The 16,425-nt window shown below is 40.9% G+C and overlaps 1 protein-coding gene across 1 annotated transcript in view; it reads left to right on the top strand.

Moving 5' to 3' along the window:
• pde3b (phosphodiesterase 3B) overlaps positions 1–16,425 on the top strand; it is a 54,543-nt gene that overhangs the window by 21,476 nt on the left and 16,642 nt on the right. The window contains exons 2-3 of the mRNA XM_071905059.2: positions 14,114–14,164; positions 15,747–15,995. Coding sequence (XP_071761160.1) covers positions 14,114–14,164; positions 15,747–15,995 — 300 coding nt within the window. The remainder of the gene's footprint in view (positions 1–14,113; positions 14,165–15,746; positions 15,996–16,425) is intronic.

The raw sequence follows: 16,425 nt of genomic DNA, 5'->3' as shown, positions 1-16,425 counted from the left end.
TATATATATATATATATATATATATATGTATGCATATATATATATATATGTAGTTACATTGAAGTTTGAGTATAGGCTTGAGCTAGTTGATTTAGTTGTTTTCTTCAGTTTGAGTTTGAATAAGACTACCTTCTAGTTTTGTAAATATTGGCTTTTTTTTAGGGTAAGTCAATCTGCTTTCAAAGTTGTTTTCTTTGTCACTTTTAAGTTTGAGTTTGAATAAGACTACCTTCTGTTTTTGTAAATATTGGCTATGGTGAGAAGTCTCACTGGATTAGGTTTTAATTTTATTTGAGAACTAAGCTCATCCAATGAAAAGAAATGTTATGGAGTTGATTATGTTAAAATCTGGATGAAGGAATTTTTTTATTTTAGGGTAAATCAATCTGCCCTCCACTGACTCAAATCATAGGGTAGCAGCAAACTTAGAAATAATGCTTCACTACCGCCCAATTTCGCTGCTTCAAATTGTTCTTTATAAAATAGAATAGAATACTACTTTATTAATCCCCATGGGGAAATTAATCTTCTGCATTTGACCCATCCAAACACCCCATACACAAACACACAGCCATAAGCTGGAGAGGCCTGAGGGCACAATGGCAGGAGCTTGCATCTGATCTTGACTCTGACAACCCTCCGGTTGCCAGCTGTCATTTTGCCAGATTTTTGTGCCATCTGGCCAGGGATTCGAACCGGCAACCTTCGGACTACTAGTCTGCTTCTCTAACCTCTGGTCTACCTACCGCCCAAGTTGCCCACCTATTATTTCTACCAGCCCACCCTAATATAGCAGGCTAAAACCGGCCCTGGTGAGGCCTATGTGAGCAGGCTTACACCTATATCTGACTATGTTGGCTCTGTGTACAGAGCAGCTGTGACTGCAAGAGACGCAGTTCCAAGCACAGCTTCCACAGAAATCCTCAACAATTGTGACCTATTGTCTGGCAGTTTTTTAAGATTAGATTTTTCTCTTTCTCTGGCATTCCTGATTTACTAGATAGCACACAGTGGAGTTACACAGGAGAGATTGGAAAGAGAGAGGGGACAACAGATACAGGTTGTCAGTGGGATTCAAATACAGATTTAATCAGGGTTTTTTTATTGTAAGCCTTAATAATATTTTCCAAAAAAAGGAAAAGAAATTTATCTCAGATAATGTTTTTATTCTTACGGATAGAGGGAAACTGCAAATGATATGCTTGATACATTTTGTCAGTATTGGTAGCTGCCTACAGAGTTTTGGTATTGAGTGCAGCCAGAAAGTTATGGGCCATTTGAGCCTGAAACATGCCATTGTGGGAAAAAGTTCATCATTGACGTACTAGGGTTGACCTTACTCAGATTGTGGCATTTTTGTTGTTCCTGCAAACACGTGTTTGTCATTATGCAAGCTCCGCTCTGTCTGGCGAGCAGCCAGCAGCAGAAACTTCAACTGTGTGAGTCATTGCTGACAGTTGAGCTGAGATTTTCTTCTCTAAGTAAGCTCCACATTCCTCTTTGTTCACAATACACCTTGTCAGTCACTTCCTCAACTCCTTTTAGCTTCTAAACCTCAAGAGTGTAATAGTACATCTGAGCAGACTAGTCACATACTTGATTCTTTTTCTTTAGTCTATGGATTGTGTTTACATTTCCTGTCTTTGGATTTTCTAACTGTATCAAGAGACTTCAGAACAACATGCATGTCTTTTTGAAGAATGTGCAAGTGCACACAATGCTATATGTAGAATTTACGATACAGACTCTTCTGTCCCACAAAATAATAAAAAAAAAACAGTCAGAATGTTGAGCTAATTTAGGTTTGTTCCCTGAGGCATATTGGAGATGAATAATCTGACATGACGCAGGGGTAAAGTACAGAAAGTATGCCAGCTTGTGTTATAATTTCAATAAACAATTAATAAACAGTGTACAACGAATAGAAAAAAAACAATGATTAGTCTAACCAGAGCACCAATAATGTCTCACCTTACAAAATGTTACTGCAAGCAAGTAATATTTTCAAGTTACCCAAGTTTCTTACCCAAATTTGTTCAATGATTCAACCACCCCGAGTGCGCCAGTATCTAGGCATGTGCAATGAACACATTAAAGGTATATCAACTGCAGAGTCAGGTATGAATAATCACATACAATCTGATCAGATCAGCATATTACACTACAGCAAATTCTCTTGCATCCATCCATCCATCCATCCATCTATTTTCTTGCCGCTTATCAGGTCAGGGTCGCTGTGGCAACAGGGCAAGCATAGCAGCCCAGACATCCTTTTCCCCAGAAATATCCTCTAGGGAATCCCAAGGTGCTCCTTGGCCAGCTGGGAGATGTAGTCACTCCAGCATGTCACAGGTTTCAATCTACATTGTTACTCCTGAATCTGAAGCTCAAACATCAGCCATAGTCTCCTTCCCGGCACCTTGACATAGGCTTTTCCTGGAAGGCTGAGCAGTGCAATTCCTCAATAGATGGAACACAGGGGACCACCACCTCTTTCTTTTCCTCTAGAGGCTTAAGCATTTCAGAACAGACATCAACCCCTGGTGCCTTGCTTTCTAACTATCCCAGTGACCTTTGCCGACAAGATGGGTCAGACCCGCCAGAATTTTCCAGCATTTCCTCTTGAACAGAGGACAGTCTATCAAATTTAGGGGGTTTCTCAAAAGGGTTCCTTTCACCTTCTGACAATGTCCTCCTCAAAGTCATCATGTCCTGCCATACCTTCCTGAGTCTCCAAATGCTTCTGCAGCTATGGCAGCTGCCTTTTTGGCCTGCCAGTATCGCTTCTGCTGAATCAGGAGTCCTCTGTGCCAACCAGGCCTGGAATGCCTTCTTTTCAGCTCAACAGCCCCCCTGTATCCACCAGCAGGTTCTTGGGTTGCCACCATGACAGACATTGACCACCTTTTGGCCACAGCTCCCAGCAGTCGCTTCCACCATGGAGGTTTTGAACAAGGTCCATTCCAACTCTATGTTCCTAACCTCCTCTGGGACACAGGAAAAGCTCATTCAGTGGTGGGAGTTTAAATCAATCCAAGCAGAGACTTCCACCAGGTGTTCTCGGCACACCCTTACTTCACATTTGGGTTTATCAGGTCTGTCTGATCCAACTCACCACCAGATGGTGATCGGTTGACAACTCAGCTCCTCTCTTTACCCAATTGTCCAGAACAAGTGGCCTGAGATCTGATGAAATAGCAACACTCTCCATGCCCCTTGCCCTTGTCCAGTCCCTTGGCCTTTCCCAACACCCAATACCCAGAGAGAGCAGCATCTAACCCTGCTCAGAACACACAATTCTCCAGCTACTTCTCACAGCCTGGCTTGTACTTATTGCAGCCCTGGGGACAAAGCCTGATTCCAGAGGTGTCTAGGACAGTGAAAGGAGTTTGGCAAACCAAATGTTGAACCACAAGCATACCTTGCTGTTGAGTCCTGCCAAGAGTCTAGTAAGAGTTTGTAGCTTGCTAGCTAGAGCTTTTCTTCTCATTTACTCTGTGATTATGAGTAATGCAGTGCTCATACAGAATTCCATTGCAATACTCACCAATAGAAATATAGAAATGTTCCTAATGTGCTGCCCCTACTCAGCCTGGAATCAAAAGAGCACTACGTGGTATCCTGACAGACAGCTTAAAAGGTATCTATAAGACTCATTCACTCATCTATATCTGAATCCAAACGACTTCCTGTCCTCACATCAAGTCAAGTCAAGTTTATCTATATAGTGCTTCATCACAAGTATGTGTCAAAGGGCTTTACATACCATAATGCTCATACAGTATACTTTGATACTTTCTCTGAGCAGGTTACCAGCCATATACATTATAGATTCATAGTGCAAGGGACATACTGTACCTTTCAATGTTATTAAATTGAACTGGAAATTCATAAAACTATCATTTGAAATCCCTGCTTCTGCAATGCTAGTGTTATATTTTTTCTTTATATTGTACTGTTATAGCTAAGCACACTAATCATTTCAGGACATCAGCATTCATCCACTAGCAACCACCTCTTTGGGAGTTCTACTGCATGCAATCAGATTTCATTCCAACTAGCCCAGTCCACTTGCTTTCACACTCATACTCACACTTACTCATCAAGTGGTATAAGATTGGAATGATGCAGATGCATTCCATGATGTGAAAGCCCCTTAAAGTCTGTGCATATACTGCTAAACTGTTTTGGAGTTGCATTGATGGACAAGATCTGATCCTCTTCAGACTGCCATTGCCAAAGTCTGAAGGAGGTGGAGCACATGCTATCAGGGCACAGTGATATAATTTTGCCACTGAAGGCTAAATGCACTGCGCTTGATGCGGGGCACTCTCAGCTTAAAGCCAAGGCTCACAATATTGAAAATAGGTCCCACCAATAAAACTTGTGGATTATTGGGATTCCAGGAAAAATGGAGGGAGCTAACCCGGTGAAATTCATGTAAGAGTTTCTCATGGAAGTGTTTGTAAAAGACTTCTCCCCCTCTCTGCCTGTCATCGATCATGCTAACAGGCTTGGACAACCACCAACAGGTGAAAATACGAGGGCAAAATCTTTTATTGTTCTTTTATACAATTACAATGACAAGGAACACATTATTCGCAAGAAAAAGGAACAACTGTCCTCCTGGGGGCACTAGATGTTTATCTACCCATATATCAGCACCAGCCTAGCAAAAAACCTACAGCATTCAACAAGATCAAGTTGGATCTGCACAAGAACATCCACTCTGACTTGCTCTATCCCTCTGTGTGCCAATGAGTGGACTTCAAAGGACAGACTATTCTTGGACTCCCTTTTATGATCAACACTGGAGCATTAAATGCAACTGAAAATCTTTGAAAAATAATTTGCCAGGTTAAGGTGAGCTAGCCACACTGAATTATCTGCTGTTTACTCAGCACCCAACAAAGACTAACTCCAGCCTGTGTCCTTTAGCTATCAGTGGACACACTGTCTGGGCTATGCAAGATGCGTGAAACAACATGACAAATTTAGGACTATTGAATTTTGTAACTGCTGTGCTTATTTGCCATTGCCTGTTACGTTAGTTGGGCTTGTCAGCTAATTGAGCTTGTCATGCATTTTAACATTGGCTAACTTTTATTGTGTGTTTGATATTCAAACAAGCACGGTCAATTAGGATTACATAGTTGTATCCTCCTTATCGTAAACCTCCTGATTACTATCAAAACAGCAAAAGTTCTGATCCTCATCCAGTTGAAAGTTAAAATTTAAAGTTTTATATCTTCACAATTGGATAACCCTGAAACATGCCAGCACTTCTAAGATGATTATCTGTACACTAAATAACATCTTGGATGTGTCTAAATGTTTCTAGTTGATTGCCAAGTTTCCAGTTTCCAGAAGTGTGCAAATACCGGATGCTCTTGCATTTTTAGGATGGTCCCTTAACCTTTAGAATCCATGCATCTGGCAGTGGTCCCGAGTGGCTGTGCCTCTGGCTCTTGTGGAGTTTGGGGTTGTAGCCATGGGGGATTACATGTGTATTATATGTGTAGATGCGGATGTAAATCGGAGCTTTGAAAATGAAACAGAAAGGGCCCAAAGTTACTTAAATCTGTTTGCTTTAGAATGTGCTCCTTTCTTGATTCATTTATTATTATGTTACAGTTTAGGTGGCCTATTGCACTTTGTGCTACATTTGTATAAAAAGTGCTTTAAATATTATTATTATTGTCACTATTTAACTTTTAGCTTGAGGTTTATGCTGAATGAAGGAACAGTTTTATAGTTAGAGCCACTGGCATGTGGGAGATAGAGGGAAAAGAGTTTCAGATGTACTGGAAACTGAGCATCTGTTTTTTCCTGTGGTCTTTTCTGTTCATATAGGAAGGACAAGGACTTTATTTTTGTTTTGTTTTTGTATAAGTTCTTATGCCTTTGGGATTTTGAAGGGTGGAAGGCACCAGCCTTGAATGGTCCAATCAAACACAATTTTTCACAATTCTTTTCTCAAACATGTCAATGATGAGATGATATTTTACAAGAAATGTATTTAAAAGTAGCAGTCTTGGCAAAATTACACAAAGGCCGGATTAGTCAACCCTTCCATTCCAATTTAAATGGTGAAGCCAGAGGTGTAGCAAATTTAGTCAGTAAAAGGATACACTTCATCCCCTCTAACACTACTTCTGATGCCAATGGTTATGTTGTAGCAGGTGCTTTATTTAACTTGCAGGTTATTTTATTCAGTGTATATGGTCCAAACTGGGATGATGTCCTCACCTCAAGATTTGCTCTATACTAACTCCATCACCCCATTTTTGATACTCTCCAGGGGAAGTCGCCAAGGGTGTCCCCTGCCCCCACTATGTAAACTGTAATAGCCATCGAACCACTTGCTATTGCATTGTGGACCTCGCCGCTACTGCAGGGTGTGAGGAGAAGAGGGGTAGAGCATCGTGTGTCATAAGTTGATGAGTTACTTATATACAGAGCAGGCCCAGAATCTTGTACATCAACAATCATTACAGCATTACATTACAAGGTTTGTGGCTTTTTCAGGGTATAAATTAAACTTTCATAAGAGTGAATGCTGCCCAATAAAAGAGAAACCCTGCAAATTTAACAAACATTATTCCCATTTCACTTATCTCATTTAGGGTTTAAATATTTGGGTATGCAAATCATTTGCTCCTTCCCTTCTGTAGAAACCCCCCCCCCCCCCCCCCCCCCCTAAAAAAAATCAAATAAAACTTGATTTCAATAGATTGAATAGCCTGCCATTATTACTTGGGAGAGTCCAATCTGTAAAAATGAATACTCTCAATGTTTCTGTATTTTTTCCAGTGCCTCCCTGTCTTCCTCCCTAAAACCTTTTTTTTGTCGTTCAATTAAGCAATCAGCAATTTCATTTGGGGAGGCAAACAAAGAGAATTAGTCAATCTCTTCAACAAAATAGAGAGATGGGTGGATTAGCTTTCCCCACTTTTATTTAGTATTGCTGGGCAGCAAATATACAAAAAAATATAATTTTGGCTTTAAGCTTGGGAATCCAACTGGTGCTTATTAGAGTTTCATGTTGCTCAACTTTACTCCCTGCGTTAGTATTTGCATCACTCCTATAACACCATCACACTACACTTCAAACCGTTTAGTGCTCTCTACATTGAAAATATGTATCCAGCTCCAGAGGCACTGCAAATTTAAAGAACTCTCCATATTTGGCTCCATCAGCAACAACCATCTATTCCCCCTTAACCCTTGACTCGGGTATTTGGTATTTTAAAGATTGATTCCGGAATGGCTTATTTCCTTGCTTTGATGAACTGCATGGTAAATACAACTTACCTTGCTCCAATATGTTTAGGTTTTTTCTAAATACATCATTTTATACAAATTAATTTCCCTTCATTTCCCTCTTTTCCACCTGCATTATCATGGGAGATAGGAGTCTTCCATCTTCCACACTCTGTCAGCTGTCCTGGGTGTTCCTATTGGTCCTTGCCCCTTGATAGCCATTTCTGGAGTATCAGATAAGGTATCCCTACCCATAAATGCCAAACAAAGCAATTTTATTGCATTTTTGGCTCACAGGAAAATTATTTTGGCCTAGAAATCCCCCTCACCATCTTAATATTCTGGACAGTTGAAAGATATTATGTCTTAAATTAATATACCTTAAGATAAGATTTATTATTTTTTTTTCTATCTTTCCTTTCTTGTTTTGAAGACCTTTCTGTATTGCCTTCAGAATGACAACTAGACAACAAAAGATTCCCTAATTTTGCCTGACTTATTTCCTTAACTGTACAAGTGTACGTCCGCTGTGTTACCTCATCTGCTAAATTATTTTTACTTTCTACGTAGTTTAAATTGTATTTTATTAACATTTGATATGGCTTGTCTCCTCCATTTTGCCTTCTTGACTTGATGTGAATCTGGTCTGTGCTGATGAGGCAGAGACAGGATATTATACTTGGCTTCTACTCCTAAGGCGTGTGTGTGTGTGTGTGTGTGTGTGTGTGTGTGTGTGTGTGTAACTGCTGGCGTTGGGGGCAAGTTTTTTTTATTTCTTTTTATTTCTTTTTTCATTTTGAGTCTTCCATCTTCTTAAAATATTGCTCATGGAGATAGATTACATATTTGTATGATATTGCATTTGTATGTGCATCTCTGTGAAATAATACTTTGGCTGGCCATCTTCATCAACTTACATGAAGAGTGTATCCACCCTAAAATACCAATTGTTAAAAAAGCAGCTATTGGCCATGTACCTTGTATTTCTTGACCCATATGGACAAATGCAGACAAATGTGGTGTATTTTTGTTATTCCCACAGATAACTAGCCAAGCGTAGATGACATGATGTCATGTCATCGTTTTTCCAGTGCAGCTAAAATGCAGTTTCATAGCAGAAAAAATTTCAACCATCAAAATGTTAACGGTAAAAATAAGGTTTTGGTGTCCAAGAGCAAGGGCTAGAGCCACCATTTTGAACTGCCGTTCAACGATTACACAGGGAGAAATCCATCATAGAAGAGGCAGGGAGACCAGAATGCAATGCATCCATAGCTTCCATCTTTGCGGATCTGTTGTTGGTAACTAGCTGAAACGATTCGACAATGAGTCGATTAGTCGATCGACAGAAAATTCATTGATTATGATTTTTGGTTTATCATTTGGTTTGTCACTTATCAAGTAAAATACCAAACATTTGCTGGTTACAGCTTCACAAATGCTAAGATTTGCTTGCGCGACTGCATTCCTGGATTCTGGCTACTGACTTCCATCCCTTGGATGGCTGGAATGTAACCATATTTGGGATTACACCCAATTGGCAGTATTTTTGTATTTTGTTTTGTAATTTAGTTTTTTGAACTTTAAAAACATTACCTATATGGCCATTGAAGGTATTTAAAACTAAGGTTAAAACAGAAGGTTTTAAATCAGTGTTTTGAATTAAAGCAGAGCCTGGCAATGTTGTCCTGGTTCTGTAGGTGTGTCACCATACAAATTCATTTATTTTGCCAGTTAATGTACATGTACAAGGAATTTGTCGTAGTGGATTGCTGCCATATAGAACAAACACAGACAACTCATACAAAGCGATTCACGTTATAAGAGAATTAATGAAAATAGTGCCCCGAGTATGATAGCTATAGACGATGTTGCTAGATGGGCGTAAACTAGGTGTAGTGTATGTATACAGAGGAACTGCAGGGACGCTGCTACAGGCTATTACAGTGCAGACACAGAACAACACCAGTCGAGTGAAGTGGTAGACGAGTGTGAAAGAGAAGGATGACGTTTTCCACAAGCCCCTTTCCCTAGTCAAAGAATTTTCCATGGTCCTGCCAGGTTGCCCTGACGACACTGGTGACAGCCCCTTCAGCCATAGGCGGCCTGGCCATCTGGAGTAGCAGGAGTTTTCCCGGTGGGCCGGTTGACCTGTGAACTGGCGGTGAGCCAAGCAAGACAGATACAGAAAGATTTTTAAAAGTCCCTGGCTGTTTGGCCTGTCCTGTAGACTGTCTGGCCCTCTCCACTGGGGCAGGGCATCTCGCCTTGCCATTCATGGGCAACCGGTTAGCCCGTAACATCTTTCCCCCCTCTACCATTTTCACTTTGGTACATCCTATCTTTCATACACAAAGCGGACAGTGACAGACTGATTGTGTTGTGCATTGCAACTGAGTCTACCTAACAAATGAACATGGAAAAGCAGTAGACCAAAAAAAGTGGTGGAAAGGTGGGGAAAAAAATACATGGAGAAAAAAACTTTGTAAAAAAAAAACAAGTATAAAAGTATTAAACAAAGTAAAAAAAACATTGAGGCAGATGTTCTTTTTTAACTATTAGATGTCACGCATATAGAGCAACTTTTGAATAATAAATTTATTAAATTAAGATATTGATTACATGCCTGATGTAATGTTTTTCCTCTTCATTCTGCTTCTACAGCACAAAGTATTTCTGTGCCCTTTGATTTATACGAAGTAAAACAACAACTACCAAAAAAACTACTGTTGTTACAGGGTACATTTGTTATTATTTCTGGCCAGTAGCACTTGAAACCTGTAAGTAGGAGCTTATCAGGAGCACTTGAAGACAACATTATACTATCTCTGTTTTATCCCAGGCTCTTAAGATAATGGGATACAGAATAATTCAGATGATGAATTTTAAATTAAAATGTAACACCAAATATGTAAATGTAGTTTTTAATAGATTCAATAAAAAATAGGTTGCATCTTTATTAATACTTTGTTCTACATGTGTCCATATTGTGTAGGGTGTAGTATGTGTGGTTCAGGTATGGTGGGCCAGTCTGGGTCAAACGTTCAGGACCACTTTTTTATCCCAGTCTGCCCCTGCCTTCAGCCCCCTCAGCTCCTGCTGTACCCACCCAGCCTGCCTGAGCTTTGGCACTGCGCTACAGGCGCAGCCTTATCCAGGCCATACTAGCTATGTCAGGCTATTGGGACACACACACTGCAGGTCTCTGATCTAGTTAGCTCTCTTTCCTGAACACAGGCCTAAAAGTGTCAAACCAGGCTGTCCTTTCTTTTTTTATCTCTATATCATTCACTATATTGAATATGTGCTTAACTTGCATGCGTGTGCTTGCAGCGGTTTCATTTCTCCCCATGCGTGTCTGACGGCCAGAGCCCAGTCCTCATTATCAGCGTGTGCGTCTGCAGAGGGCTGCTGACGCTGTGTGTGTCGCTGCAGACTGACGTCAGCACTGCCCTGCTCCTCTCCATACAAATGCCCTGCCTGCCTGCCAGTGACACCTTTTCTCTGTCCCCCACGCACTTATTAGCGTGTTTTTATCAGTTCTAGCCCCGACCCCACCTCTCACACCACTGTGCTAGAGCTTGGCTAATATGACACACAGGTGTAACTAACTGGCCGACTAGTAGCTTGCATAGGTTTATTGACTCCTGTTAGGAAATATTTACGACTAGTCTCGCGTTAAATAACTGAATGTATGCAAAATCTTATTTTGCTGAGTGCTATTTTTAACTGTGTTTAAGTGTGTGCGTGTTTATGTGTAATTGTCTGTATCTATGTATTCATACCCTTTTGACATAATTCCAGGCTACAGGTTGAACAGGCGACAAACACACCGACACCTATCCCCCTTTCCTAGCTAACCAATTCAAACCATTTTTCACACAAACCTAATTCTCATACACATGCAAGGAGACATGCGCATGCAGGTGTGCACATAGCTGCACAGTCATACACAGAAATACAGATGCGCTGGATATGGCTGATTCTTTACACAAAGACCTAATAGGCGAGAGACCTCTGTGTCTGTGTGTGTTTACAAAGTGCTTTACAAGAAGTCATAAAACAAGAATAGTAAAACATATAAGGAGGAGACAAAACAGGAAACATGTAGGCAGTTGGACATTGAACATAAACAAGCCCCCCACATTATCAGTTATAAACATAATGCAGTAATATAACATTATCAGTTATAAACATGTCCCTACATTATCAGACTGTTTGCGCTCTTCATTTTAAATGGCAGTTAGGGTGGTGTGAATTTGAATGAGGTTGTTGTATAGTATGATTTACAGTCATTTATATTTAGTCTACCTAGTTTCAGTGTCCTGACCCTGTAGCTCTGAAAGGTTTTAGAGCCAAGAAAGATTATGTGTGTGTATGTGTGTGTGTGTGTGTGTGTGTGCGCGCTTGCGTGCTTGCGTGCTTGCGTGCGTGGGCATGTGTGCAGGTGGCTGAGTGTCAGCAGCTTAGTTGTGTGTCTGTGTCAATGTGGCCTCCCTCATGTTATGTTTTCATAACATCACTAAAGAAAATATCTTCTTGTTCATTGAAAAACGTGCAATCTCATCACTTGAAGAAGGGTCTGACTCAGTAAATAATGTGTTGCATGGCATACAGTGCTGGTGGCAGCGTCCATGTTTTTGTCCATTGTGCATTGATTATGCTGAGGTATAGAGAAGAGCATACTGTAATGTCCTGGTGAGGTATTCTACACACACTATGCTGTGTTGTGTGTTCAGAAAAGACTACAGTATGTGTGTGTCATTGGGTGTGTATGTGCGATCGAGAGGGTCAGTAGAAGAAGACGAGCGTCACTAGCACATGATCCTTAGGTTGAGTTAAACACAGGCCAACAGCATATTGCAGTTTGTCATCTCTCCATCTCTCTGTCCCTCGCTGTCTGTTCTTTACTCTCCATCCCCTCCTTCAGCTCATCCCCCCTTTTTCCCCTCTCCCTTTTTCATTCAGCCCCTCTGCGTCTCTCCGTAAACAAGCAGACGGCCAACAACTCTCTCCTCCGGCCGTCTCCCGCCATCCCGTTGCCATGGTGTTTGGAGCATTGTTTGCTGGCCTCTCTGTCGGGTTGCCATGGCAGGGCTTATTTGCCATATTAAATGTTTGGCAGCATTGTACAGATGCTGATGACAAACACCCAACATCCCACTTTGATCAATGAAACGGCGACTGATTAGAGGAGAAGGGATGGAGCCACTGATCTATTTAACAACCTTAACTACAGGTTATGACCTGTCTTACATGCCTGCAAAAATATGAAACGTATATGTACGAAACATGTAACCATAATGTTAGGACCGGGCGAATTCCAATCAGATTAGCCTAAATATTTTTGCTTATGTAAATGTGGGACCTAGCTTGCTGATTTGTAATGTGTTTATCTTATTAGATTAGAAGCCTGCACTTGTAGCATACCAAAAATGGAGGTACTCTATCATCGTACTCAAGCAGTCGATGACGAACAGTAGTGGAAAAAACAGTGCACTTCTGGTTGAAATGATCACAAAGCAACTGAATCATGGGTCACTTTACATTTCAAAATTATTTCTTAAAATAGATGAATTAAAATTTGTTTTAGTAAATTAATGATATTACTGCGCCTTATTTCAGGATCTTGACGTTGAATATGACATGATGTCAAATCTTCCCTAAATATTTGTTTAAATTCCTCACATTTTTGGTTGTGTAATGTGGTGTGACTTGATCATTCCTGACAATGTGATGACCAGTTGAGATGATGATAATAAGAAGGATTTATTAGGATGACCTGTTGTTACATTGTGGATCATGGCTGCATATTAAATGTGGGTGTGTTGGGTTGTATGTTAGGTTGAGGTTGCTGGTGTTTGTGGAGGTGGTTCTCAAATGAGAGGCTCGCTCTCCTTTGTCTCTCCCCCTTGTGGTGAGGAGTGAGACTGCAGAATGGCTCTTGGAAGGGAATGTTTACTGCCTGGGTTTAACATGGCAACCTACAGTATTCCTCCCCATGAAAAACTGAAGTCAGTGCTAAATCCCTCCAGGGATCCTTTTGTCCTCTCAGAAGTGTCAGGATAATCTGAGATTCATTGCAAGTAGTTGGCCATATGTTCTAATTTCTTCTGCTGTCAAAAGTGATTGGTTTCAGTAGTTTGACATTAGTTTACATGGCTGAAAAAAATTGGACACACATGTTAAGACAACTAATGAACAACACCGTGTTAGCTGTCAAAATTTCAATTTGACTGTATGTCATACCTAATTCAGATGGATGTCAGCTCAGTAATTATTTTAAACGTGTACGGTATTTATGGTTGAGGTTAGAAGATTAGATTATTTCAGGTCCAGCGACACAGTGTTACACAACGTATGTGAACTTAGATTGTACTCTACGCTACTGTAATGTGTGAGAGCTCCTGTTTGGTTACCAACAGACAGATAGGCTGGAAATGCTGGCGATTGACGTAGTTGGAGCCAGATAAGATCTCATAGCTCCATTGTAGACGTACCATTGTGGTTTCAGTGGTTTGCTTTTCTTGTTTTGCTTTCAGTGAAAGGCCTTAGTGTGCTGTCTCTAATGAGCATACCTGTAGTAGAAAGTGCATCATGTGGTGCCGGAAATCCTTAATGTAAACTCTTACTACACTATGTGTCTAGATAACAGGCAGAAATGACTAGCATAAAGCCCGGTCATTGATGCCCTTATTGGAAAGTGATAAGGCATTCTACTGGAAGTGGAGCATAGGTTACAGCCTGTGCACTTACTATGTAAATACATCTCATTTTCAAAATCATGCATACACACACACCAATGATGGCCTTTGACTAACACTTTATGTATCTCTCTTGTGTTTTTCAGATGATCTTGTGGGACTGGGATCTGAAGCACTGGTACAAGCCACAATATCAGGTCAGTAGTGTATTTATGTGAATATAACATGCTTTTTTGAGTTTCTAGGTATGTTTTTCTTTGGTGGAGGTGATGTGTGTGTGTGTGTGTGGTGCAGGCCGTTCAGGTACTGTACAGCTACCACTATCCAACATTCAGTTCTTTCCAGCGATAGGGCAGTGCTCTATTTATTTCCACTATTAAAAGCAGCCTGTAAGTCATGTTCAGAACATTCTTTTCCTACTGTGATATTTCTGGCGAGGTGCAAATAACACAATGTGTAAACACACACAGTATGCATCTAACACAGGCAAACGATGACCTAGAAATTGTTGTCATGCCACATTTTTATCTGCTGCCTTGACAAAGTTCTAGATCTTGCAAAACTTTTGGCTACCACAGCCCTGAAGACACCATTTGTTTCTGTTAGACGGGGCATAGCCAACTAGAAAATTTTGTTAGTGAAAGTTGCCCTAAAAAACCAAGGATTATGCTTTTTTTTTGTGCTAGTCCGCTATTATAATTTCTGGGATTTCACTCAAATAAGCCACCTGACATGGGCACTAAACTTAACTTAGTTTCTTCCCAACAATATAGCTGTACTTACTGTTTGTGCTCTCTAAGAGGCTAGAGGAGGAAAGGAGGCATGAGAAGAAGACATTGGAGGAGATGTGGGATGAGGAGAGGACAGGAGAGGAGATGAGGCAGGAGCAGAAAGGTAGAATCAAAAAGCAAGACGAGTTTTGAGAAGATGGGGTGAGCTACAATGCGGAGAGGGGAGCCTATCTGGGTTGAGGAATCTCCATCAGCACTGCGTACATGATACCTCATGACCCACATCACTGAGCTACAAAGTGCTTGCCTTGCTTTTCTGCCTACACACCAGAGCCACTCCACTTTGTCACTGACACCGCTGCCCCAAACAGGCTTTCAGTTACCCAAAATCAATGGCATGAGGTCAGTATACTGGCACCCCCGTCTGCTGTGCGTAATTACACACTGACTTATGAAAATGAGCCATAAAGGTACTATTTTACCTTACGTATGGTAGCAAGGGCAGGGCTTTTAACAAAAATATGCACACAGACATGCTGAACAGGGAGGTCTGCTTGTCTGTGCATTAGAGCTGAACAATTCATTGAAAAAAAATCAAAATCGCAATATGAATTTCTGAAATTCCAAATAGCAAAGGCTGCACTTAACGAGAGAGGGGCATCCAAAATGGATTTCTAAACAAGGTGTTTTAGTGCTCCGGATAATCTTTGGTCCATGAATCAAGTACAATATTGGTGAAAACCTTTCATCATACTCAAACTCAGTTAATACTGCACACTGAAATCTATTTGTTTTTAATACAAAATCACTTTTCTTTAAACAATTTTCTAAAGTTCTAAAAAAATTATGAAAAGAAAAACGTGATGATATGAATTGCAGTTTAAATCGCAATTGCAATATTCTGTCAAATAATCGCAAGGACATTTTTTGTCCATATCTTTCAGCCCTACTATGCATATATTATGCTGCACTAAGGTTGCTCTCTGGCATTGGCCTTGTATTTCTGTTCCTTATCCTGTGTGTTGTGTGTGTGCGTGTGTGTATGCAGGGTGCAGTGAGCGGCAACGGCGTGGACCTCTCAGTCATCAACGAGGCCAGGAACCTGGTGTCAGACCTGCTGATGGACTCGTCTCTGTCGCCCCACACCATCTCCTCCCTGCGCAGCATCTCCAGCCTCATGGGGACTTTCTCAGGCTCCTGCCGCCCCAGGGTCAACCCCTTCACACCCTTCCCCGGCTTCTACCCCTGCGATGAGGTGGATGACTCAGTGGAGAGGAGTGACAGGAAATCCCTCAAGGTGGGCAAAGCCGGGCTCAGCCATTACACGATCATACCAGGGTGCAGGGTGGAGAGGCAGGTCTGCTGTAGCAAACTACTGTAGAAAGGCCAGGATGTTTCAAAACCTCTTATCCTGTCTAAATACATTTTCAAAATTGTATTCAAACATAACAAGTGCCCAGTGACGGATCTCATCATAAGTTAACACAAACATAATAATCAGTTGCATATGTTGTTGGTACACTATAGAGGGTGCATCAGTTGTGCTTGTACATCCCACTTGCAAGAATTGGAATAATGATTCATCTTTCAGTCTGTTCCTTTTTAATGACTTTTTACTTCAGAGTGTAGAAATTCCTCTCGCATATTTGTGTGCTCCCAAACATGTTGACAAAATCAACAGTAAAGTCTCTTACTAGTGGGAAGCGAAAATGCATCCTCCTCTTATT

Source organism: Centroberyx gerrardi, chromosome 1, assembly GCF_048128805.1.
Source record: "Centroberyx gerrardi isolate f3 chromosome 1, fCenGer3.hap1.cur.20231027, whole genome shotgun sequence".
NCBI lineage: Eukaryota > Metazoa > Chordata > Actinopteri > Beryciformes > Berycidae > Centroberyx > Centroberyx gerrardi.
Note: the sequence above shows the minus strand (reverse complement) of the source record. Positions and strands in the feature narration are given on the sequence as shown.